We start from the raw sequence: 26,667 nt of genomic DNA on the forward strand, positions 1-26,667 counted from the left end.
AATGACAAACTATAAACACATGAATGAACTATTGTGTGTCAACATGTTAGTTAAGACATGAATGAATTATCAGTCATAGATGCGGAGAAGGGGTGGGATTAAATAAACTCGGCTTCTTCCTACTCCTTTTCACAAATGTTGAATTGTGCAAGTGCATATGTGATCCTCAATCACCCAAACAAACAAACCAGCTAGAAGAATGTGACACAGATAATAGGCTTTGAAATCTTGTTAATCATAAAGACTCAGATATACAGTAGGCCTACTGGGATATTGCACTAGTATGCACGCAAACAGTGCACTTGTTGTCACAGTTGAGATAAGAAAAACTACTATTCTCCTTGCAGAGGAACTATAACTTATGGTCAAAACAGTACGGATGATTTTAGGACTTTAATCGTGATTTATACATTGTAGTTACAAATGCACGTGCCTGACAATGCATGGTGCGTATGTGTGCCTGTGTAAAAACAAGCACTCTAAATGAATGTCATGCATTTTCATCATGGAAGTAAGATGGCTTTGCATGAATATATGAAGTAGACTTGTCGACGGTGTTGCTGGGTAAAGTCCGAGTCATCCCGAGTGAATGACTTTCCTAGACTGTGTGCTGTCTTTCCCCTACACACCAAATCCAGTATTTTTCCATCAAGTAGCGCGCAGGACCACGTGACCACAGAGGGTGGGTGTGGAAGGGGGGTGGGGGGTAACGCTGCTGTCATGTTGCATCCTCGTTGACAGCAATGGACTGACTATGTACTCCTGCCATGTTCCGCTACATGATCTATTTCTGCTTATCTTTGGATCTAAAAAGTCCACCTGTCGCTTTGCTACGGCTGCCCCATTCTGGGAGCACAATTCTCCTGCAGGTCGTTCTTCCAACCTCGTGCGTTCGTGATCGTGTAACCACGCCCACTCGTGGCTGGTGGAAAATTACCAGCTTACAAGCAACAGGCACATGAATGGTACTTGCTGGGGATCACACCATGCAAAGCAGCAGTGTGCATGCAGGAGGGGAAAACACTCTTCTTTTTCTAATATGTTAAGTCTGGAAACAACTAAGATTCCGTGTGGCTAAATATATCCAATGGGATTACTTTGTACGTGTCGGAGTGCACGCGTTATCAATAAGAACATTCGTAAATGACAACGATAGTCATTGATAATGGCCTTAAAGATGTATTTAAGTTGTTTGCAATTCCAAGAGGGGAGTCATGAAGAAATCCATTCTACATAGGAGTCTGCCCTCTTTTTCTCTCCGGGCGGAGTGGTCGCGTGGGCGCTTGAGCCAATTGAAAAAGATTGGCAGCTTCACCGTCGAATGGGAGCACAGCGGGGAAGTGTCCGCCAAAGCTACAGCCAATCACAACGTGCGGTAGGTGGAACTTCAGTCCAAACTTTACGCGGCGCCATCGGCTGAAAACTAAACCGAGATGGAATCTCCCAGTCTGAACCGGTTTCAACCGGTTGCGAGTGAGTTGCTTGAGAGAGGAAAGGAGGCGCAGGCACACAACCTCCATACCGCCCTGCTGGAAATTGAATAAGAGTAACGAATTCGTTAGCGTGGTGTATCAAGGTTTGCTTTCGGAAAATGTCTCGGAGTGACATATTTGTAGCTTTGCCGTGATTGTAGTTTTGGAATCCACTTCAGTGGCTCCTACCAGGCAGACATCCTCAGTGCTGGAGCTGGACATTGGAAACCTTTTTTAATCAACTCAAGTGCTGACTAAATCTGGTAGCTTCTTTGGGCGAACGTCACACTTTTCAATCAGAGCCTCGGACTATAGGTAGGTCAACTGGAGTGAAGTGCAACCAAACTGTGAGTATATGATTATCTTTATATTACACGTGTGGGAAATACATGGTGGGTGTTGTAGTATTTCAACTTTGCATAGCTCATGAAAGGACGGTAAAATGACATGAAATGAGTAGTTAAAGTGTTTGAAGTTGCTTTGCACGGTGTAAGTAAGTAAGCCAACGTTGTGTGATTAAATCCATGCCTCTCCCACTTCCCCAGCATCACCGTGTGTGTGTACGTGATGGCAGCTGATGTCAAGTTGGTGTTGCTAGGCACTCACTGCTCTCCACAGTTAGCCTTCTCTTTGCCACACAGATATCCGTGTTTTATCTCTGAGTAGAAGTTGTATATTTTGAGCATCCAGACATCGATGGCGCTAGTGTATACTGGGTGGGAGGAGTTGCAACATTGCTGGACCACATGGGAGCTGCCTGTGCGACAACACTGCTAGCAGCTTTGTAAACAGCCGAAAGGCAGTCAATGTTTTGCATGTAATAAGTTGTGGAGAATGAATGGTGACATAACCACAAATGCAAACACAGTCGTAAAGTTGCTCCTTTGGGTTTTTGTTAAATGGGACTTTAGAGGAGTTACCTTGAAGATGTAAACAAAGTGACGTGCCGGCCACGTGGTTTGGTTAATGGAGACCTTTTACAAAATGAGTCCAATGAAAAACAGAACAAAAACTATCATGTATGCTGATGTCGTGTATGAAATAGATGACAGGTCACTTAAGGGGCATAATGACTTTTTATCAATCTCTGGATCCACACTATGTCAAAGATTGTAGAATTTGTGTGCCATCACTCTTTCATCACTTATAATTTCAGAATTGGACCATTTCCTGTACAGTAATAGTTTCTACTTCCTGGCTTCTTGCAACAGTTTTAATCTGACTGCAACACAAAATTGTATATTTAAATCAGGGCTGTCCAACTGCATAATGAAGAGACCATTGATATGAGTAACCACATTTTGAAAGCTTTTATTTGATATGACTTCAAACATTGCATTCCACAAACAATGACCTGTGTGTTATAGACAAACCCATTTTAGTAGAACAGCAAAAGCGCAGAACAAAACTAAGGTACATCACAGCAGTATTTAATGTAAACAGAGCAAGTGTATAAAATAAAAAGCAATGCCAAAACAAAGTTGCAGTATTTCATGTGAAAAATAAAAGTGCATCAATTAAAGTTTGTTTTTAATTTGGTCATCACATCCCACCTGGTGAATGGTGCGGGTTTGCTCGTAGTTGTCTTTCAAAGTTTTTTTTATTTGTGTGAGCCTGTATCCAAACTGAGGGGATGGCCTGCTTAGAGTTCTGATGTTTGGTCTGAAAGTGCCGCTGCAGGTTATATTCCTTCAAAACAGCGACTTCCCCACCGCATTTTTGTTAAATCCATATTTTGTAGTTCAGTCGCTGCTGAAGGTCCAATTTTCAGTGGACCATATTTGTTTAAAGCCATTTTCTTGTACTGCTGCAAGTATATCTTGCTTTCGCCCCCTGCATAGCGGAGGAAGTACTGCATGAATGAGCAATCAATTGTTAGACTGAATGGTTTACATTATTTGGGTGATTGGAGCGTCAAACGGGTCAGATGTGGCCCGCGGGCCGCCTATTAAGGGCCTAGGCTGTATATATTTGTGTAGTTGCAGACGTGTTGCCTGGTTGTTGACAGTCCACTGGTGCGTTTCGGGGATGTTTGTTTCATTGTCAGCTGTTTGGAATTGTTCCAAAACACATGGTGCACATGACTTTGCCTGTTGAATGTGTTTGGTGCTGTCATGACCCCTCCTCCTTCCTGTCCTTGTTTCAGAGCTCTATGCCAGCAATTATGACAATGTTAGCAGACCATGCAGCCCAGCAGCTGCTGGACTTCAACCAGAAACTGGATATCAACCTGCTGGATAATGTGGTCAACTGTCTATATCATGGGGTGGGACCTCAGGTACATCTTGTGCAAACTGCATCTTTAAGTCATTCACAAATTAGCACGTCACTGCATTTGTCCGCTTGACCAACACAGGTTTTATCCCCCTTTTTTGTAAATGTAAAAGTTCCTTTTAATGATATATTACAGCAAAGAATGGCACAAGAAGTGTTGACACACCTGAAGGAACATCCGGACGCCTGGACGAGAGTGGACACCATCCTCGAGTTCTCTCAAAACATGAACACCAAAGTAAGTCCAGTCTATAGATTATTTATATAAATTATGTGCATGCCACCACAGATACAAAGTACAGTGGAACCTTAAACTCCGTCCAGACCCTGGTCAACCTTAATTTAAAATAATTTTTGTTTCCCGTAACAAAAAATACAAATTTAAACAATGTTTAATGTTGTAGGTGAATGAATATTGTACTTTTTACACTACAAGTGAAATACAAGTGCATCACCCCTATCAAATAAGTAAATCAAATCCAAATTTTATTTTCTAATAAATTTTTCCAGACACAAAATGTCGCTATTATAAAATCTTTAATAACTCTTCCACGCATCCTTAACAGAAGTACAGGTGGTCCTTGGGTTATGAATGAGTTCCGTTCCAAGATTGTGACGTAAGTGGAATAAAAAAACTCTAATAATATAACTCTAATAAAAATATAAAATACAACAATTAAATGAAATAATAATAAAAAGAGAAAAACTCATTAATTTTATACTTGTGGTTCTACCTGCTTAAAATATTGTCCCAGGCAAGACTGGAATGATAACCTCCTCTTCTCCTCCCAGATGTACTTGTAACAGCGCACAGAATCCATGACCCTTCTAGCATTCTTTAGCTTAGCATTCAATCATCTTTATTCTTAATGATGGCCGCGACAGTCAAGTGGTTGGGACCAAAAGAGCGACCAATATTGTCTCCTCTCTCTGAGCTTTCATGATGTTCATTTTCACTTCCATGGTAATGGATTTCCTTTTCTTTGATGCACTGCTGCTTGGGAGACATAATAATGTGCAAAATGTTAACTAATAAGCGATGTTATTCTTCAGTGTAGCTGGGCAGCACACACTGTATTCATTTGCTGTGCACTTGAGGCACACACTGCATTGTTGCCACTTGGTGAGTGTTCATCTACAGCACGCTGTAACTAGTTTTCAAGCGAATCTTGTGTTTACAAACCAAAATTAAGTTTTTAATAAATTTAGGGCCGTTCGTAACCACGAAACGTTGTGACATGGAATGGCGTAAACCAAGGCCCACCCGTCGTAGTGTACTAAAGCAGCGATGTGAGTACTACTTTTGCTGCTATGCTACTGAAACTTGGCAATATGTTCCCTTTCTGGTATTATGGCCATCATCAAACTTTTCCTCTTTGCCCTTCTGGTGTTTGCACCAAAAACCCAAAACCATACAGTTCACGACTTGCTGACATTTTCAAGTTTTTGTAAGACTTTTGAGGCAAATTTCCCTCAAATTTTGGTCGGTTTCCAAATTTCCTGCCTTTAGGGTGCTCACGTTTGGACATTCCACTGTACATGCATCCAGTGTAGGTGCATGTGGATGTAGCAAAAGAAGCCACATAGGCTGAAAACATTTGTAGCATTCCCCAACTGTTTTGCTAAGCACAGCCTTGGTCCTTTTTAGATAAAAATATTTCATCTGGAACAGAGCATGTGACAAACTGTTGTTCACCACAGAAAGAAGGTGAATGCACCTAAATTTAAATGCAATGCTTTTGTAAAAATATTATTTTTCAAAACAGTGAAAACAAAATCTTTTTCTAAATCACTTGAAAAACTCCAAATGAAGCTCAGCATTTTAGGACTACAGTCCACAAAGAGAGCTCCACATCTCTTTAAAGAAAACAGCGGAGATGCTGTTTAAGAAGTGATGGAATTTCTACTTTTTATGACTAAACTTTTGTTAATTAGTATATCATGCTGCTTCATGGTTGAATGCGACCTGTTATTTGTATAAAAAAATGCATAAATGCATATTTAAGCAAATGTTAGGATTTTTTGCCTAAATAAAGCATCTGTCTGCTATATTGGGTAATAGAAGTGTAAAGGTGACTATATGGGTGTTATTTCATGTGTAGAGAGAGGGCTCAAATAATGTTAAAAACATATTTAGAAGGTAATAAACAGGAACTACAAAAATATTCCAGTTATAAATAAGGGATCCTACTTTGCGGAAATTCACTTATCACGGTCGGGCCTGGAACCAATGAACCGCAATAAACGAGGGATTAGTGTATACTTGTATACCTAGATATGAAACTGTGTCATTTATTGTCATTGTTTATTGTATTGTTATATTTTTAAATATGCTGGATCAAAAGTTTAAAAAAATCAGTGATGCACACACTAAAATCATTTTACCAAGTTTAAGTAAAAAGAAAAAATTGAGATTGTCGCTACAGCGGAAAGAGTCAATTGCTAGTAAATTAACATATTTGGAGCAAAATGATTTTATGGTCATGATGCCATATGGTTAGAAATTGAAATGGATGGTGTTCATCTCGATCAGTTGTGTCAAACTCGTTTTCAGTGAGGGCCACATCGCAGTTATGGCTGCCCTCAGAGGGACGCATGTAAACTGTCAATACACATGCATAGAAATGTACCTGTATAATCGCGGCCGCCCGGTGGTCTAGTGGTTAGCATGTTGGCCAACACAGTAACAGTCTGGAGATCGGGAAGACCTGGGTTTGATTCTCCCTTGGGCATTTCTGTGTAGAGTGTGCATGTTCTCCCCGTGTGTGCGTGGGTTTTCTCCGGGTACTCCGGTTTCCTCCCACATCCAAAAAAAACATGCAGATTAGGTTAATTGATAACTCTAAATTGTCCATAGGTATGAATGTGAGTGTGAATGGTTGTGAATGGTTTGTCTATATGTGCCCTGCGATTGGCTGACGACCAGTCCAGGGTGTACCCCGCCTGTCGCCCACAGTCAGCTGGGATAGGCTCCAGCATGCGACCCTAATGAGGCGAAGCGGTATAGAAAATGGATAGATGGATGTACAATTGCCTTGTGATATTATTACACAATTGGCCATGCATTTAAGGATTATATTTATATAATAACTAATTGATGGATAAGTTGCTTTGAAATGAGAAGTCAAGGTGACAAGCAGATATTGAAGTATTTATTTTTCATAACAAAAATGCTTGGAATATCTTGTTGCATGACCAGATAATATTAAAGTTTAGAAGAACAGCATGCAGTACAATTTTTCTGTCAGAATGAAATAACAAATACATTTAGATGGGAAAAGGTGAAGTGCATTATTGACAAACATTATTTCCAGGCTTTCACGGGCCATATAAAATGATGTGGCCGGCCAGATCTGGCGCCCAGGCCTTGAGTTTGACACCTGTAATCTAGCTCTAGATTTGTGGTTGGCATTGTTCCATACAACACGTCATTGAGTTGGAGAAAGTAGAGTAACAGGCACCAACATTGGGTATTAAGATTTATTTTTTTTTTAATTAGCTTCATTGCTGGGCCGCACGGTGGCCTAGTGGTTAGCATGTTGGCCACACAGTCAGGAGATCGGGAAGATCTGTGTTCGAATCGCCGTTGGGCATCTCTGTGTGGAGTTTGCATGTTCTCCCCATGCGTGCGTGGGTTTCCTCCCACATTACAAAAACATGCATGTTAGGTTAATTGGCGACTCTAAACTGTAGGTAAGAATACAGTCAAACCTGTCTTAGCGGCCACCTTTATAGAAGGGCCACCTGCCTATAGCAGCCACTGAAAAATCCCCTCCAGCAAATTTACATGTTATAGACCCTGTGTATAGCAGTCACCTGTCCAACGCAGCCAGCAGCCACCCATTTTGTCTCCCTTGGTCAATATCTGACCTGCATATAACAGCCAAATTACCAACTCAAGTAGAAGCTTCATGCACGAAAAAGTTTTGTTTTTCAATCAATGAAGGCGTCGTGTGTAGACTTTAATTACTGAGTCCTAGCTCAGTCACAATCATTCACAAGATCCACACAAACTGTCAGTTGTTCCACATAAAAAAGCCGTCTTCTTTTGAGCTTGCTATTTCCTGGTCAAACATGTAACTTTAAGAGCATTTGCACCAAAACATTACCGCAAAGTAGGCTGGGAACAGGACGTGCTCCCAGCGACGCTACAATTAAAAAAAAAAACATATGCTAGCATGCATGCGGCAGCTGGAGCAAAACTGAGTTCGGTTGTACTTAACTGAAGTATTTTGTCAGTTATCAGTTATTATTAAGCCTCTAGCTTCCTTTTAGGAAGTAAAAACCTTGACTATGATTGCACTACATTGTCATGTAGACCTACAAAGTACACTTGGAAGAACAAGAGGTGAATAAATGTATTGCAACTCATGTGAAACTGATGAGGGGTAGGATTAAATAAGCTTTGCTTCTTCCTACTCCTTTTTGGACATGCAAAATTGTGAATTGTACTATGTGATGTGCTACTGTTTGACTCATGCATGTTCAGGATTAAAACCATGAACCATGATAATAACAAGCCTAGTAGTGCTGTACAACTTTTATCAGCAGTCCGCAGTGCCATCTACTGGTCAACATTATTATTATTATTTTTTTCCCTTTTTTCCTCTACTGGTCAACATTCAAACTGGACGCCAACCTGTCTATAGAGGCCACCTGTCTAATAGCGGCCACTTTTGCAGACTCCCTCTAGTAGCCGCTATAGACAAGTTTGACTGTATGCGAGTGAATGGTTGTTTGTCCATATGTGCTCTGCAGGTGACTGGCAACCAGTCCAGGTTGTACCCTGCCTCTTGCCTGAAGTCAGCTGGGATAGGCTCCAAAATATCCGCGACCGTAGCGAGGATAAGCGGCATAGATGATGGACGGAGCTTCATTGCGCCCAGTGATTTTGAAAAGTTAATTTGAGTTGATGCTCTTTCAGAGATGAAATAAGCCCTGATATTGAATGCGGAAAAACACTTATCAATAATGTTGTTTCTTTTTTTAACGACAAAGGTGAACGACTAGCTGATTCTATGGCAATGGAAAGGCTGCAGTCAGCCACAAAACACCAAACTTTAATGAAATATGCCAGGTAACTGGAGAGACGCTGGAGAGTTGTAGTATAAGGAAGAGTTTCTACTCTCTAGAATGACTGAAAGTGATGTTAAGTTTCAAAGGCCAGCGTAGAACTGAGCTGAATGTTTCATTCCATCCAAACAAAAGCTGATGGTGGGCCAAGACTACGTCTTAAGGTTTAGATTAGTTGCTTGTGTCTTGGTCACTGATGGTCTCGTAGTGGTTGACTTGATTTCTGTGAGGGTAGCGCGAGGTCTGTCCCCACTCAACTGGTATAGACTCCAGCTCGCTGCAACCCTGCACAGGATAAGTGGTAGAGAATGGATGGACGGCTTGTGTCTTGTGCGTTGGCAGATACTGTGTTTATGATTATTTCAAGTAAACAACGCTGTGTACTTTTAAAGTATTTCCACAAGGTCCATGTGTAAAAACGGAGGGCCAGTTGGATCAAACTTTGATGTCTGTAAGCAGAATTTGAAAGTCTCAGTTTTGATCCTCCAAGCTTGAATCATTTCCTGTTGTTACCATTCCAAGTGGCCATCCCTGGCCTTTGTTCAGCTCCTGACAATAAGGATACATTTAATACAGATCTTGGTGTGCCTTCTAGCCCTGTGCACTCACCCTTAGATTAGGGATGCGTAACAAACTTTTGTATTATAATGGCATCGGTGCCAATGTAAATAGGAGTAACCTGACTGAAAAACGAAGGAGCTATCAGTGTCGCATTAAGCAATGCGCCTTAATGCATGGATTGTTTTTTCTTCATGGTCTGTGTGGGTATAAAGCACTGGTATTCTGCAACACTCCAGCTTATTGCTGACAACAACATAAAAGTCAAATCGCTGCATCCTAAAAAGTCTGCATGAAAGATGGTTTTATCAGGACATACAAGTTATTATAGGCTTCTCCACATTCTCTTTGCATTAATGTTTTTCTGTCTTTTCTTATTACAGTACTATGCCCTTCAGATCTTGGAAACTGTTATCAAAACAAGATGGAAAATTCTTCCCAGGAATCAATGTGAAGGTACATTTTTCTTAATTGTCGTAACCTGTGGCACTCGGAAACCTTGATCATATCACAATGCTTTTTGCCCCCTTTTCCACATCCTGGTACGTGCTCTACTCGCTCTGATTGCTTTTTGCATTGAGCTCAAAAGCATGCTGCACTGATGCTAATGTTAGTTTAGCCTGTTGCTGTCTCCTAGCTTTGGAGGCTGCAGTATTCTACTCCACTGTCTCCACTTTGTTGCAGCGATCATTGAGAAGTACAAGACTGTTCTTGTTCTCCATTGTTTTTAGCTGTCACATTTCAACTGTTGCATTCAATGCAGCTTGGTTTTCACAATTTCCCAAGAAAACTGACCTGACCAAAAGGAGGTGAAAAGAACAGAGCCGAGGCGAAGCCGTACTGTGCAGTGGAAAGGCGGCAGCAGTCAATGCCGTAGCTCGTGTTTACCTAAGTCACGTGTATGCCGTCACTAACCAAGCCTTTTAGTTTATACGCCACTGGCTTGATTTTGCTGCTGCAAAGTATTTGGATCTTAGATACCGATTTAAAGACTAGGAAGGGATTTTCTTGCAAAAGTAGAAGGGGTTGAACTGCCAACCACATGAACACCTCGCACAAATTCTCCTGCAGTTGATGATTTGATTTCAAACGTTAATCACTGCAAACAATTGTTTCATATTATAATAAATAATCTTACCAATACTGTACATACCTCCAAATGTTAAGTAGAAATCTTTGATAAATGGTAAGATTTTGTGCTGAGAGGACACATAATAATGAAACATGATTTGTAAATCAGTTGATCCTTCAACCACCTTTTCATATTTTGCTCTAAATTATTTTTGCATTGACGCTAAGACTTCCCTACTTCTGACCGTAGATGCCTGAATTTTGTACAAGTGGCAAACCCAGTGCAGGGCGACTGGCAAGTATGTCTTTTCCCCCCTTGCGTCAGAGTATTGGCTCGTTTTCAGCTCCACTCTGAAAAAAACTTTTTAACACACACTGCTCACAGTGACAATGTTGATGGTCTGTGAGAACGTTCGGGAAAATGTAACTTCCAAAGTCTTCGCCCCATACAAGTTCAGTCACAGCCAACTTTTAGCAAGAGGTTGGCAGTTTGTTTATGGAGAAGAATAGTTTATTTCCACGTGTAGAGATTTTCATGTCAGGGTATGTTGCGGTTTTTATCATTCTATTTGAATACGCTAAGCCTCTGTAATATTTGTACATCTGTATTTTTCAGGTATAAAAAAGTATGTTGTTGGTCTCATTATTAAGACGTCATCAGATGCTGCCAGTGTGGAGGTATGTAACACATTTCTGATCGTAAAAAGAGGAATTTAGGCTAAACGTGATAAAGCGCAGTAGATCCTATATTCGTGGGGGTTATTACCCAAGACCACTCGCAGTTGAGACACCCATGATACTGTCTATTTTTGACACATGGCTTCCTCCTCTCCCTCCAAACCCCCTTGCTAGCCTGACGTTGATGTTCTTCTCCAATTTCGTATCAATATTTGCAATAATAGTGACTGATAGACGAATAGATCTGCCCTACAACCCTCCCCTTCTCTCATCAATTGCTATTGTTCACACACAATCCAGGTTTAAGCCCCAAATATGCCTCACGCATTTATTGAACACATTTAAAGTAAAAAATGTAGAGATGTCATTATGGGCAGAAAACCTGCTACTGATATGAACTGATCATTTTTATGCCAATAATTGGCCGATAATATTGATATTATATATTGTTATATTGTAATATATATTTTATATAGTATATTAATACCAATACTATTGGAAAGCTCTAATAAAATATATGGGTACTCACCACTAATGAATGATAGTGTAAGATGGTCCTTGAACAGATGGAATTGTAGTCACGATTTAGCCTCGTTATCAGGCCAGCACTAAAGACGAGCAGGCGAGAAAGGCGGGCTTTAAAATTTTTTTTATTTTCATGTATCTGTAAAGTATTAATGACTTGGGGTGAACGAGATGTGTTTTCTGCAGAAAGAAAGTCTATTTTCAGAAGAAACAAGTAACAGAAATAAAAAACAAAACAAAATCCAATAGTTTTTGGGTTTGCAAATGCTGAATCACGAATATGTGAGGATCCACTATGCTGTACAGTCATCCCTCGTTTATGGTGGTATATTAGTTCCAGACCCGACCACGATGAGTGAATTTCTGCAAAGTAGGATTCAGTATTAATAAATTGAATACTTTTGTTGTTGGAGCGTATAAAACCTATTTTTGATTTTCTAAATACAATCTTTAGCATTATTAGAGCCCTGTAGGCATCAAATAACACCCCTATAGTCAGCTTTACACTCCTATTATTCTTTGTTTACACCACATTGCTCAACTGTAATATACAGGCTGCGGGATCACTGCAGGCACATAAGAAACGACCGTGGCTTTAAACATTAGAAAGCTAGTGAGCTAAGTAATTAGCCTCCAATTTAGTTACTGTATTCTCAACTTAAGGAAGGGTTTAAAATGGAGTGGGAAGAATGACAAAGAACCCAAAAACTTACCACTTCCACAATGAATTGGAAGAGAGCTTCTTTTCATTCATGTTCATGTTCATGTTCATGTTGGACATGGTATGGCTGACAACACGCAGTGTGACATTAATCAAATGTCATGTCTCAATCGATCATTACTGACACCTAGTGGCCAGAATACTACATAATCCATTGTCTTTCAGTATGTTTTGACTAATGACTGACTAACCACCATAGTCAACCACAAAACAGTAATAATTTATTAATTCATTAATTTTTTAAAAAAGGCGAGGGAGCGATAATTGAATCGCAATATTGCGAGGGATGACTGTAATCCTAAAACTAGTCAATTAAGATTGGTTATAAGAATGTTGTTAAAAGCTATAGTGTGTAGCTGGTTATTGTTTACTTTACCAAAAGTATGACAGTATTATGTTGCTTACAGAAATACTAGAGATCAACTATTGTCATTATGGTTCATTTGTAAAAGTCTGCACCTGTGAAACAACCCAAAGATCATTTGGTTATTTTTGTTGGAACTTTGTTCTTTTTTTAGAAAGAAAAGGTGTACATTGGAAAGCTGAATATGATTCTTGTTCAGGTAAGTCTTAAAGATTTCCACTTTCACTTATAACAGTACAGTACGTATGCAGCAGCGGCCACAAAAGATTCCTCACCCAGTCTGTGATTTTTTTTGAAGTGATGAAAAAGGTGCAGCAAACCATTTCACTGAAGAGATCTTGTGAAACAAGAAAATCTGTTTAGATAGCGCTGTGAAACCATAGTTTCAGGATGTCATGACCCACGGTGGTAAAATGCTTTAGATAAATCCATAAATTGTGTTGCTCAATGTTCTGTGTGCCATTTCCAGACCAAATCTGATTAAAATTTAGATGTACGTAAGGATGTTCAGTGGTTCAAACACTAGGGATTTTAGAATCTTAGCCAGATAACATAAATGAGATATGGGTCTGTGTATGTAGTCCTTGGGTTTACATATGAGGTCTGTTCCTGGACTGTGAATGTGATGTAAGTCAACTTTTAGTGAAAAGTCGTTTTATATAAACTGTTAAATCACTCACACTGTACACAGAACATATGAAAGACATCTAAAATACAGTAATAAAACACTAAATACAAGAATTAAATGAAACAGTAAAAAAAAGATAACAATTCCTTACTTTTATTACTGTGGTTGTCTTACACAATGGTGGGGGGCGTTGCAAAGAAACCACAACACTGCTTATGCTGTTATCACCGTCTATTTCATAGGAGTAGATCCTTTCACATGTTCAAAGATAGCATCTTTATCCTTCATGATGATTGCTACATTTCAGCAGCTTGGACTGGACATGCAACCAATGTTGATTTCTCCACTGAGCGTCTTATTATGTCTAAGTTGACTTTTACCACACCCAAGTCAGCCTCAATGCCTTGTGGGTCATAATGGAGCTTAAACCTCCGTAGTTAACTAAAAAGAGCAAAAGTGACGGTGTCCTCAGTGTTGCTGTGTGACTACTGTATGTGTATTCATCCGCCTATGTATTACTCCACCGTGCGCACCTAAGTAGTTCTTTTTTATTAATAATTAATGGAAGCGCATACGTAACCACAACACGGCGAAACTCAAATGCCTTAAACCGAGGACCACCTGTAATTGTTCAGAGCAGGGGTGTCTCAAGTTTTTCCAGAGAGGGCAAAGCTGAAAAATGAAAGGATGCAAGGGCCACTTTGATGTTTTGTAATATGCTAATAGTCCTATATACAGTATTCAGCTTTGTGATATAGGTGAAAAAGCCTATTATTAGTATGAACTTTGCTTTCTATGCTCTTTTTTTTTTTTTTTTTACCATTTTTGCTGTTTTTTATTTTAATTTTCCAAATATTTCAATTTTTTTCTGAAATCAATGTAAATGTTCTTCTCGTAATATTATGACTTTATTCCTTTTTTAATTTTTTTTTTTTTTACTTAATCCCATCCATTTTCTATGCCGCTTCTCCTCATTAAAGTCGCGGGGGTATGCTGGAGCCTATCCCAACTGACTTCGGGTGACAGGCGGGGTACACCCTGGACTGGTCGCCAGCCAATCGCAGGGCACATATAGACAAACAACCATTCACACTCACATTCATACCTATGGACAATTTAGAGTCTCCAATTAAGCTATTATAACATTTGCCAAAAATTACAACTTTGTTTTGTTTGTTTTTCATAATATTGCGACTTTTTTCTTTAATATTTAAACTCTATGCTACTAAAAGGATATTTTTCCTCATATTTTTTTGTTTTACAACTATTTCAACTTTCTTGTAAATCTTCTCGTAATTCCCATAATATTTTGACTTTATTCTCATAACATACATTTTTCTACAATGTAGTTTGCCATCTTTACATCTTTATTCGTTGTTTTGTTTGTTTTTCATAATATTACGACTTTATGCTACTAAAATAACACAATTTTTCCTCATTTTACACATTTTTTCTCATAAAATTGCTACCTTTTCTGTTAAATTACAACTTTTCATTTTCCATTTTGGACATTTGGATTTTTTTCACTTTGGACATGTCCATCTGCCTTTTCAAGGAACTACTGTGTTAAAAAAAAAAAAAAAAAGTAAAGTAAAATGGGTTGTTATAAATCCTACTAGGCCTTTATTCATTATCAGTCAATAATTGCTGTTACTTACACACAGACCCTATGTCATAAAGTTATGGAATAGTCCAAAACAAAATATGACTTAATAATCTGCTGCTAATAATCATTTAGTTGTTTGCATGTTAAGATGGGATGGTGGGAGTGGCCTTACAGGTAATTTTAAAGAAGTTGACAAACAATGACAATGCCGAGATTGCAACATGATTGCAATCTCTCTGCCACGACTTAGCAATGTTTTTTACGTTTTAAAGGGATATTTGGGGCACTTTTTGGACTTTTTTTTTTTTAGGAATTACTTATTTTTAGCAAGTGTCACAGATACAGATTCACACCCGTCAGTTGATACTTTTCCTAGTGGATGGGAATTGGTAGAAAATGGTTGCCTCATTGCATTGTGTGACTGTGTGTGTTTAGATTTTGAAGCAGGAGTGGCCCAAGCACTGGCCCACGTTCATCAGTGACATCGTAGGAGCGAGTCGAACGAGTGAGAGTCTTTGTCAGAACAACATGGTTATTCTAAAACTGCTCAGTGAGGAGGTTTTTGACTTCTCCAGTGGTCAGATGACCCAGGTCAAAGCCAAACATCTAAAAGACAGGTTAGTATGAAATTGGTAAATAGTAGTCATAAAAAATACAGACCTGATCAAAATCTTAAGACCAGTTGAAAAATTGCTAGAATTTGCATTTTGCACATTTGAATGTTAATGAGGTTTTAAGTAGATCTACAATATGCAAAAGTAAGAAGGGGCTGAGACAAAAAAACATTTGGAGCTTGTAATTTAAACAAAAGAAAAAAATGTAATAGGTTGTTTATCACCTGATCAAAAGTTTAAGACGACAGGCTATAAAACCCAAAATCTGCTCAAAATGTTAATTTTCTGTCATGCATTCACACTGCCATGCCCTCCTGATGGCTAAAGCTAAGAAGCTTTCTCTTTTTGAACGTGGTCGGATTGTCAAGCTGCATAAGCTCTCATAGCGTGCCATTGCTGCTGAGGTTGGGTGCAGTAAGACAGTCATTCTAAATTGTTTTAAAGATCTAGAGCATTATGGAACAAAAAAGTCAAGTGGTAGAACCAAAAAAATCACACCTGCGCTGAGCCCGAGGATCCGATTGGCACTTGGTCTTCCACCCAAGTAAAATCCCTAACTGGTGCTGACTGCAGCGCAATAACCATCAGACGGCATCCGCGGGAAAAGGGTTTAAAAAACTAATTCAAAGACCTCGTCTCCTTCAATGCCACAAAACTGCCGGTTTAGGCTTTACCAGGGAGCATCAAACATGGTTTTATGAAAAACTTTTAAAACTTTTGACCAGCTTATAAACAGCCTATTTCAGTTTAATTGTTGTTTTCAATAAATTACTTTTTCAAAGTGCTTTTTGTCTCATTCCCCTTTCTTGCTTTTGCATATTGTAGCTCTACTTAAAACCTCATTAAGATCCAAATGTGCAAAATGCAAATTCTAGCAATTTTTCAACTGGTCCTAAGATTTCGATCAGGAGTGTATGTTTAAAGAAAAAATCAGTTGTATACAATACCAAACTGTGTCCTGTATTCTTTCAGTATGTGCAATGAGTTCTCCCAGATATTCCAGCTCTGCCAGTTTGTTATGGTATATAAATCACCATACCACAATATAACTTTGTTGTTTCCAGACCCACACTTTTAAGTGTTTATCATCTTGCATCTTAGGAAAATTCCCAGAATGCCCCCCTGGTCCACGCTACTCTGGAAACCCTCTTACGTTTCCTTAACTGGATTCCTTTGGGCTACATCTTTGAAACAAAGCTGATCAGCACATTAGTGTATAAGGTGGGCAGACACACACTCACACAGATGATGTGCAGATATTTAATTAGGAAGGTAGGCATGGGTCGGTTACCGGTTTCAAGGTATATCATGGTATGAAAAAGTCACGGTTTCAAAACTGCTAAAATAGTCCGTCATACTGTCCAACGGTATGAGAGAAAGTGGAGGTCCAGCACGGGGAAATACTTTGTCACATCTTGTGTTATTCAGTGTGTTGAAAACACTGGCATGACCTGTGTTGCCAAAAGACGGCAACTTAACCCCTCCAGGTTGGGAGTGAGGTCTTGCCCCAGATGGAGGAGTTCAAGTATCTCAGGGTTTTGTTCACGAGTGAGGGAAGTTTGGCATGTGAGGTCGACAGGCGGATCTGCGCAGTGTCTGCAGTAATGCGGTCGCTGTACCGGACCGTCATGGTGAAGAGAGAGCTGAGCCGGAAGGCAAAGCTCTCAATTTACCGGCCGATCTATGATCCCACCCTCACCTATGTTCATGAGCTTTTGAGTCGTGGCCCGAAAGAACAAGACTGTAGATACAAGCGGAAATGAGTTTCCTCTGTAGGGTCGCTGGGCTCACCCTAAGAGAGGGTGAGGAGGTCGGTCCTCCGGGATGGGCTCAAAGTAGAGCCGCTGTTCCTTCACATCGAAAGGAGCCAGTTGAGGTAGCTCGGACATCGAGTCTCTTTGTCTCACAGCTGGCCTGGGAATGCCTTGGTGTCCTCACGGAAGAGGTGGCTGGGGACTGGGAAGTCTGGACTTCCCTATTGAGACTTATCCAGACCCGGATAAGCGGAAGAAGATGGATGTATCGATGGATGGATGGATATTTTCAAAATAACACATTTTAGAGTTGTAAATATAATACCAAGAAACCGTTATATTTTTGCCCAATGTTATCATACCGTCAGAATGTCATACCGGCCCATGCCCAGAAAGGTAGTATGTCGCTAAATGTCTCTTCTTCTCATTTTTTCAGTTCCTGAATGTTCCCATGTTTCGCAATGTGACACTGAAGTGTTTGACAGAGATTGCTGGAGTAAGCGTTAGCCAGTACGAGGAGCAGTTTGTCACACTCTTCACTCTGACCATGTGTCAGCTAAAGCAGGTGAGCTTCATGCTACGCTGGGATAAGATGAGGCAACCAAGTACAATTTTAACCCCATTCTTTTCTACTCAGATGCTTCCTCTGAACACCAACATCCGGCTGGCCTATGCCAACGGTAAAGATGACGAGCAGAACTTCATCCAAAACCTCAGTCTGTTCCTATGTACGTTCCTGAAAGAGCATGGGCAGCTCATTGAGAAGCGGCTCAACCTGAGAGAAACATTAATGGAGGTAAGTTGCTGGACAAGTAGGCAGTTCTTCTGCACAGATGATTTTAATCCAATCCACTCACCGTCCTGCACCAGGCCCTCCACTACATGCTGCTGGTGTCAGAAGTGGAGGAGACTGAGATCTTCAAAATTTGTCTGGAGTATTGGAACCACCTTGCTGCTGAGCTCTACAGAGAAAGTCCCTTCTCCACATCCACTTCTCCGCTTCTCTCCGGCAACCAGCACTTTGACGTGCCACCACGCAGACAGCTCTATTTGCCTGTGCTCTCCAAGGTACCAAACACTGATGACTGATTCATTTCAATAACTGACTCACTGAAGACATGTTGCCTCTACCCGCTCAGCACTTGATTACAGCTGAACTCAAGATCAGTGTGTTATTCTGTGAGTTTATACAGTCGCTCCTCGCAATATCGCGGTTTGATTATTACGCCCTTGCTTTTTTGCGGTTTTCCAGAAATTTAATTCATAAATGATCGCTCTTTGGTAGACTATGGTCTACTATTAGCCAAAACATACTGAAATACATGTAATATGTAGTATTCTGGTCACTAGGTGGTAATAATGACACAAAACATTGAGACATAACCTGCCATTAGCAGTGCTTCTCAAATAGTGGAGGGGGGACCACTCAGGCGGGGCATGAGAGGCAGGGAGTACTTTCAGTGTTAGTGCAGACCTGCCAACATGTACAAATTTATTGGACTCAACATGCAATTTGACTCTTGAATACGCTTGTATGCTTCACCGCTCTCATTTTGTTGCATTTTCCTGGTTTCATTTTCAAGTTCATTCTGTACAGTACACATGATCAATTTCCTAATAGTATAGGATCAATAGCATCGGGAGTGGGTCAAAACATTTATGTCCCTTATGGGGGCATGACAGAAAATAATTGACAACCACTCCACTACCACTGCATGAAGTCAGGCATGGCATGTCCGACATGATAGAGTGAAAAAAGTTTTCTTTCGTCCCATGTGGAAGTGGTAAGTTTTTGGCTTCTTACGTTTAGAAGAAATAAATCATGTCTACAAGGCTCTAACATTGTTAAAAACCGTATCAGGAGGTCACACAGGTTTTCTATGCACTAACTACAAAAATATTCCATTTATTAACATTGAATCCTACATCACGGAAATGCATTTAACGCTTTCAGGTCTAGTACCAATTAACTGCTATAAACGAGGGATGATTGTTACTTGTGGAGTTTACTTCATATTAGAAAGTAATGATGGCTTATATTTGGGGTTACAGTTGAATTGTCAGGAAGTAATGCCATGTTCGTTTTCTCTGAGTACTCCGGCTTTTTCCCCACACCCCAAAAGCATGCGTGTTAGGCTAATTCAGGGGTGTCCAAAGTATAGTTTGGGGCCATTTGCGGCCCACAGTTGTTTTTTTTTTTATTCTCAATGCATTGAATTCATTGTAACTGGATTGTTGAGGGTTTTTTTTATTGGCCTGTGGCACATTCTAAAAATCTAATTTAACAAGAAAACTAAAAACAAAAACAAAAAAATCAGTAATTTTACAAGAATAAGGTCAAAATATTGATGAAAGAAGTTGTCGTCAACAGAAAAAAATAAAATAATTATTGTAATTTATGAAAATAATGTAATATTATGAAGAAAAATAACATCATTTTAGTAGCTGAAATACTGTATGAAATATATATATATTTTTAAGTATCCTATTACAAAAAACAAACAAAACAATGATTAAAGTTGTAATTTGGGGGAAATTAGGTTGCGGGAAAAAGTTATGTAATGAGAATAAAGTCTAAATATTATGGGAAAAAAGTTGCAATTTTAGGAGAATAAACTTGTAATTTTATGAGGAAAAATAATGTCATTTTAGTAGCATAGAGTTGAAATATTAAAGAAAAATTTATTTTTTTCAAAGTCATAATATTATGAGAACCAAACAAAACATAATAAAGTTGCAATTTGTAGAAAATTAGGTAGGGGAAACTTCTTCACATGTCTCCATGGGTTGGTTTGCAAAATATCAAAGTGGCACCCCTGGGCTAATTGGATGTTCTAAATAGTCCATAGGTATGAATGTGAATGGTTATTTGCCTATATATGTGCCCTGCGATTGGCTGGCGACCAGTCCGGGATGTACTCCACCTCTCAGCTGGGATAAGCTCAACAGCTTACCAGTGACCCTAATTAGGACAAGCGATATAGAAAATGGATGTATGGATGGAATCTCATGTCTTTCCAACAAACTGCAAACTGTTGGCGCTGTCCCTTCACATTCATCCACTGAGAATGTGTGGAATGCCTGTGTGAATGCAGCAGCTTTTTCTCTTTGGTGTGCGTGTGTGCGCGCGCTGACATGTTTATCCCTCTCAACAGGTGCGTCTGCTGATGGTGAGCCGGATGGCCAAACCAGAGGAAGTCCTGGTGGTGGAGAATGACCAGGGGGAGGTGGTCAGAGAGTTCATGAAGGACACTGATTCCATAAATCTCTACAAGAACATGAGGGAAACGCTTGGTGGGTGTCTTATCTGTCACAAAACTGCTTTCACCATCTAAAGCAACCCACACCACTTTATTTTTAGCCTTTTAATGTCTGCGTCAATCAGATATTTTTATTGTAGTTAAAAATGCATTCTCATGGCAATGGATGCCCATGGTTTGCTCAGCAGCCATCTACAATCATCGCTCATTTATCGCGGTTAATTGGTTCCAGACTTGACCGCAATAACTGAATTTCCACGAAGTAGGATTCAATATTAATAAACAGAACTTTTTTGCAGTTAGACCATAGAAAACCTGTTTAGGATTTTCTAAATATGGTTTTTAACATTATTAGAGCCCTGTAGACATGAAATACCACCACTATAGTGACTTTTACACTCCTATTATTCTTTCTTTACATCACATTGTGCAGGTTATAGTATCGCTGCAAGGACATAAGAGCATAACAAGCTACCGAAATAACTAGTTAGCCTCTCCAATTTACTTATTCTAAACTTAATAAAGTGTTTAAAGTGTTCAAATAGAGTGGGGAAGAAGGACAAAGAAGCCAAAAACGTATCACTTCCACACGGAATGAGAGGAGGACCCATTTTTCTACTCGATCTTGGCTAGGGCATGTCAGCTCTGCTGGCTCAGTAATGTAATCTAACGTCATATCTCATAACATTACTGCCCTCTAGTGACTACAATACTACATATAACTTGTCTTACAAAATTGTTTGACTAATAACAGGTCATAGTCAACCACAAATGTATTATTTCATGAAAAACCATTATATAGTGAAGGAGCGATATTTGAGCTGCGATATAGCAAGGGACGGCTATGTATAATAAATTTTTACATGTCTTGCACATTAGCTGGCTTGTCATTCTGGGATTTACTTGTTCCACCTACAGTATAAATACCAGCATTTCGTCATTTAACTGCTCTGGTACTTACTGTTTTACATTACATTTACTTATTTAGACATGTCTTTCCTCTTCCTGTCCAAGTTAATCAGCTATTCTGATCAAAATTGTTCTCTGCCGCCCTGCAGTGTACCTGACTCACTTGGACTATGCAGACACAGAGCGCATAATGACAGAGAAGCTGCACAACCAGGTAAATGGTACCGAGTGGTCCTGGAAGAATCTTAACACTTTGTGTTGGGCCATTGGATCCATCAGTGGAGCGATGCATGAAGAGGATGAAAAGAGGTTCCTGGTCACAGTCATTAAGGTATTTTAAAAAAAAAAAGAGGCAGAAAGAAGTGACCTGCCATATAATACAGATTGAATTATAACTGACTTCTCAAAGAATGCATTTTAGATGATAGAAGTAATAGGAAATGCATTTGTGTCACTGAAAAATACATAATTGTCAAAAATGTACTGCCTGCATGTGATGCATGTGTTTGTTTCAGGATCTGCTGGGTCTGTGTGAGCAAAAGAGAGGAAAGGACAATAAGGCCATCATAGCCTCCAACATCATGTACATTGTCGGCCAATATCCTCGCTTCCTCAGAGCCCACTGGAAGTTCCTCAAAACGGTGGTCAACAAGCTCTTTGAGTTCATGCATGGTAAGGTTTTTTTTTTTTTAAATGTACAATTTGTTATCATATTTGTCTGTGATAATATATATTTTGTGGCTGGTCCTTCAGAGACCCATGATGGAGTTCAAGACATGGCATGTGACACTTTCATCAAGATCGCCCAGAAGTGCCGGCGCCACTTTATCCAGGTGCAAGTGGGAGAGGTGATGCCCTTCATTGATGAGATCCTCAACAACATCAACACCATCATCTGTGACCTACAGCCACAGCAGGTCAGCACAGAGATGTTCACCTGAATCACTGACACATTACAGAGAGACTGTTCTTCTGCTCACCATGTGTCCTTGTTTATGTGCAGGTGCACACGTTCTATGAGGCAGTAGGTTACATGATCGGGGCACAGACTGACCAGGCTGTACAGGAGCGTCTGATAGAGAAGTACATGTTGCTGCCTAATCAAGTGTGGGACAGCATCATCCAGCAGGCCACCAAGGTGAATGACATACTGGTTTGACAACCCAAAGTATGGGGCTCTTGTAGGGGGCGGCGGTATTTGTGTTTGCGTCACTGCATGTAGAGTGTGATATGAAAACATAACCCTGTAGTAAACAATGTATAATTTAATATAATATACTACAGTATAATATAAAAATACAATAATATAATACAAGGAACTACTGTATATGTGTGCGGTGGTGGAGGGGCCCAAATGTAATGGCTGTTTCTTTTCCGTTTTTTTGTGAAACACTGTTGATGCGCATTGATGAATCATATTTCTCTGTCTTTCCTCCCGCTGCATTTCTTCACTTTCAGAATGTAGACATTTTGAAGGACCCAGAGACCGTGAAGCAACTTGGCAGCATCCTGAAAACTAATGTCAGAGCCTGTAAGGCTGTTGGTCATCCCTTTGTCATCCAGCTGGGACGGATTTACCTCGACATGCTCAATGTGTACAAGTGCCTCAGCGAGAACATATCTGCTGCCATTCAGACAAATGGTATGGGAGGTGTGTGTTCATTATGGTGTTTATGTAATTGGACAAAGATATTTAGTGAGTGTCTGCCCCTTCTGAGTTCAGCTTGGTAATGGAACTGCCATGCTATTTCTGTTCTGTAAGAATTCACTACTATTTTACTAAATAGTCCACTGACACACCAAGCAACAACTTTTGTATGTATTTTTTCACACTTTTGGGTAAGTAATCTGATGTTTCGTTCATGACGAGATCACGTTTTGAATCCAAAGAGCAAAGACTCTGCCTTGGAATTCAGTGGCATTTTGTTGATCGATACAAACCTGCATTTACAAACTTTTATTAGACCGTTTCACTTAAAATTGTACATGATATACATAAAATCATATTTTCATTGTCTGAACAATTAAATCTACTCCCAACCGGCTGACAATGAACTGAAAATAGCTTACCGTCAGAACTTAAAGGTGAAATACATTGGAACCTCTGTTTTCGTCATGAATTCGTTCCAAAAGGTCAGACAAAAACTGAAACATACGGAAACTGAATACATTTTTCTCATACGAAATAATGTAAATCCAATTCATCTATTCCAAACACCCAAAAATATGAAGACAAAGGACATTTTGTCGAAAATGTCTCATCTTATTTATCAAAGGTCAAGCACTTTTTTGCAGCCATCCCAATTTTTTTTTATTTAAAAGCATATTCCTCTTATACTCAGAAATGCGCAGTGCACTTGAAGGCCTCATCAGCGTGCAGTGCTTGAAATGACGAAGGAAGAGGAGACAGATACAGAATTGTTCATTGTTCTGTGTGCGCATAATAGAGGATTTCTGGCCGGAATCTGACTAATGTCCCAACTATAAATCGAACCACTAACCATTCTTCATAGAGACTGAGTCACCAACACGTGGATGCTTTGTTTGGGTACTCGGCTTGTTTGTTTGGGCACTCTTTGACTTTACGATCGAAACTGTGTACGAAAACCAAGTCATATTTGTTTAAATCATTTTTGTTGAAAAACAGGACGTACAAAAACCGAGGTTCCGCTGTGTAAAGGCACTATCCCAAACACCCTTACAGTCAAATTCACAAGCGCGTCAGTGAAAGAAATCTTCCAAGTAGTGAAAACCTTTATACTTCCATTGCACATTATAGAATACATTGACGTTAACAACAGCAGCACTATTCTTCCTATAACTTGAGGAAGGCAATATGTGACTGCAATGACACTTAACAGCATGATGGCCTGCATAAAAGGTACCAGATGAAGACATTGCATTGCATTATTGTTGGCCTGTATACACATTCATTTTGCTTAAGTGGTCAGTAGTCTACAGGTACGATGGAGATTGAGCAGGCAAAAAGCGAACTAGGCCACCCTTTCTTGTCTTTGTGTGTAACATGCTGCTTTCTCTGTGCGGTGCAGGAGAGATGGTGACCAAGCAGCCTCTGATCAGGAGTATGAGGACTGTGAAACGGGAGACCTTGAAATTGATCTCGGGCTGGGTCAGCCGATCCAACGATCCACAGATGGTGAGAAATTGTCATGAAATCCGTATAAAAATCCAGCTAAAAATCAACTCTGAGCCTCCGATGTCATTTCCTGTCCACGCCGCCGGAACACATTTACAGCAATACACGAGTCCCAGGCTGCGTTCACACTATTGGTCAATTCAGATTTTTTTTTCTCACATGTAAACTGTATCTGATTGTTTTTTTTTATCTCTGTATGAATAGTACAATTCAGTTTTTTTTCAAATGCGAGTCAGGCCTCGTATGTAGAAATAAATCTGATATGTATCTGATCTAACGCCGTCTGAATGGTCAGTCTGGACGTCATCAAAAGGCGTGGGTTACCGTGCAAGACTTGGATAAAGGTACTCACAGGCGAACGTTTTTCCTGCCATAGCCAAAAATCTTGCCCTCTTTCTTCCTAATCTCCTACACGAATCATTTGGTTCACAAAATATTGAATAAATATCCTATTTACACAAAATTCTTGAAATTGCCACAAACATGTTAAGGAGAGCACACACTGCAGCAACATTTACTTCCATAAACACACGGAAATGCGTGTGACGTCGTGCTTTTGTGCATGTTGTGCGCGTTACATTCAAGTAAAAGTAAGTAAACACAACAAGTCACATTCTTCTGATTTTAACAACAAAAAAAATCCCAATTGGGCATCATACCCTGCAGTGTGAACGTAGACTTATTTACATCTTAAGTGCCGTATTTGCTCATATGTCTACTATATACAGTAGGTGTATAGTATAGTAATAGGAGTGTACAGGTGACTCTAGGAGTGTTTATTTCATATCTAGAGGGCTCTAATAATGTTAAAAACCGTATTTAGAAAGTCATAAACAGATCTTCTGTGCTGTAACTATGAATGGAAATTAACCTAACATCTGAAGTGGTTCAAAAGCTTCTATCACCCAAGACACAGGATGCAAGCATCACTCATTCTTTCCTCCAGTGGTGTCACTGTGATGAAATCGTAGTTCACTGGTGGCAAAATCAGTTTTGACAGTAAATTTTGTGTATTTTTATCAAACTAAATGTCATTAGATTTTGTTGTATTCTTAATATAGTTTTATTGTCAAATGCCTAAAATTGGCCTCTCCTAAAATGATGCAGAACTCATTGTGTGTGTGTGCGTGTGTGGATGGGTAAAATGGAGCTTTTTGGTTTGTGTCATAAGGAATGTGAAGTTAGTGACGCACTGGTGTTGTTTTGATTTCATGTAGCAGTGGAAGTACGTGAAAAAACACTCATGATGTTTTGTGGGCTCCATGTAAGTGTGTGCTAATTTTAAAGATAATGTCCACATCATTGTACATTTAGTATCTCACTATATTGTAGTTTTGAGAGGTGTTAGCTCTGGAGTACCCAGTACGACTCAGTGTATTGTGATTGTGATTGTGAGCGTGGGCGAGGAGATATAGCACCAAATCCTTCTGTGGCGGTCCAAATTTAACTGTGGTGGGCGCCATAAATGAATGTATGGGAAACACTGTAAACTGCTCTATCTTTGGTTGTGTGGAAGCTTTTAGTGTTTGTTGCGTCATTCATTGTGCTGATCTTGTCTTTTGGCAGGTCGGAGAGAACTTTGTTCCCCCACTGTTGGACGCTGTCCTCATCGACTATCAACGCAACGTCCCAGCTGCCCGTGAGCCTGAGGTTCTCAGCACCATGGCAACCATCGTCAACAAGCTGGGTGGACACATCACCAGTGAGATACCCCAAATCTTTGACGCCGTCTTCGAGTGCACTCTAAACATGATCAACAAGGTACGACCGGAATCTTGATATTTTATGTCTGTCCCTTCATGTTTTCATTGCATCTCTTTTGGGGAAAAAAAAACACCCAACCACATCTTGCAACAACAACATTCCAAACCTTAGCTCCAAACAATTTAAAAGAACTTGCACAAAACTTCACATACTGGCCATTGTAAGTCTTGGTAATATAACAATGGACTCATTATTATAGTTGCGTCTTTCACACTACTTATTAATGCCTGTCATTTCCC

General features: G+C 39.8%; 1 protein-coding gene across 3 annotated transcripts in view; it reads left to right on the forward strand.

Moving 5' to 3' along the window:
• The first annotated feature begins 917 nt into the window (after positions 1-917).
• xpo1b (exportin 1 (CRM1 homolog, yeast) b) overlaps positions 918-26,667 on the forward strand; it is a 31,572-nt gene continuing 5,822 nt past the window's right edge. Inside the window, exons 1-20 of one of the 3 annotated variants that reach the window (XM_054798347.1) lie at positions 918-1,819; positions 3,619-3,750; positions 3,883-3,984; positions 9,761-9,833; positions 11,065-11,126; positions 12,891-12,935; positions 15,406-15,587; positions 16,557-16,605; positions 16,686-16,805; positions 17,775-17,903; positions 17,976-18,134; positions 18,209-18,406; positions 20,494-20,632; positions 21,657-21,838; positions 22,023-22,179; positions 22,261-22,424; positions 22,511-22,645; positions 22,966-23,149; positions 24,558-24,664; positions 26,231-26,425. In XM_054798347.1, the coding sequence (XP_054654322.1) occupies positions 3,625-3,750; positions 3,883-3,984; positions 9,761-9,833; positions 11,065-11,126; positions 12,891-12,935; positions 15,406-15,587; positions 16,557-16,605; positions 16,686-16,805; positions 17,775-17,903; positions 17,976-18,134; positions 18,209-18,406; positions 20,494-20,632; positions 21,657-21,838; positions 22,023-22,179; positions 22,261-22,424; positions 22,511-22,645; positions 22,966-23,149; positions 24,558-24,664; positions 26,231-26,425 (2,508 nt within the window). In that variant the 5' untranslated portion in view covers positions 918-1,819; positions 3,619-3,624. Of the gene's footprint in view, positions 1,820-3,618; positions 3,751-3,882; positions 3,985-9,760; positions 9,834-11,064; positions 11,127-12,890; positions 12,936-15,405; positions 15,588-16,556; positions 16,606-16,685; positions 16,806-17,774; positions 17,904-17,975; positions 18,135-18,208; positions 18,407-20,493; positions 20,633-21,656; positions 21,839-22,022; positions 22,180-22,260; positions 22,425-22,510; positions 22,646-22,965; positions 23,159-24,557; positions 24,665-26,230; positions 26,426-26,667 lie in introns of all 3 variants that reach the window. The other 2 variants (XM_054798345.1, XM_054798346.1) reach the window with 2 other exon arrangements.

The sequence above is a fragment of the Dunckerocampus dactyliophorus genome, chromosome 14, assembly GCF_027744805.1.
Source record: "Dunckerocampus dactyliophorus isolate RoL2022-P2 chromosome 14, RoL_Ddac_1.1, whole genome shotgun sequence".
NCBI lineage: Eukaryota > Metazoa > Chordata > Actinopteri > Syngnathiformes > Syngnathidae > Dunckerocampus > Dunckerocampus dactyliophorus.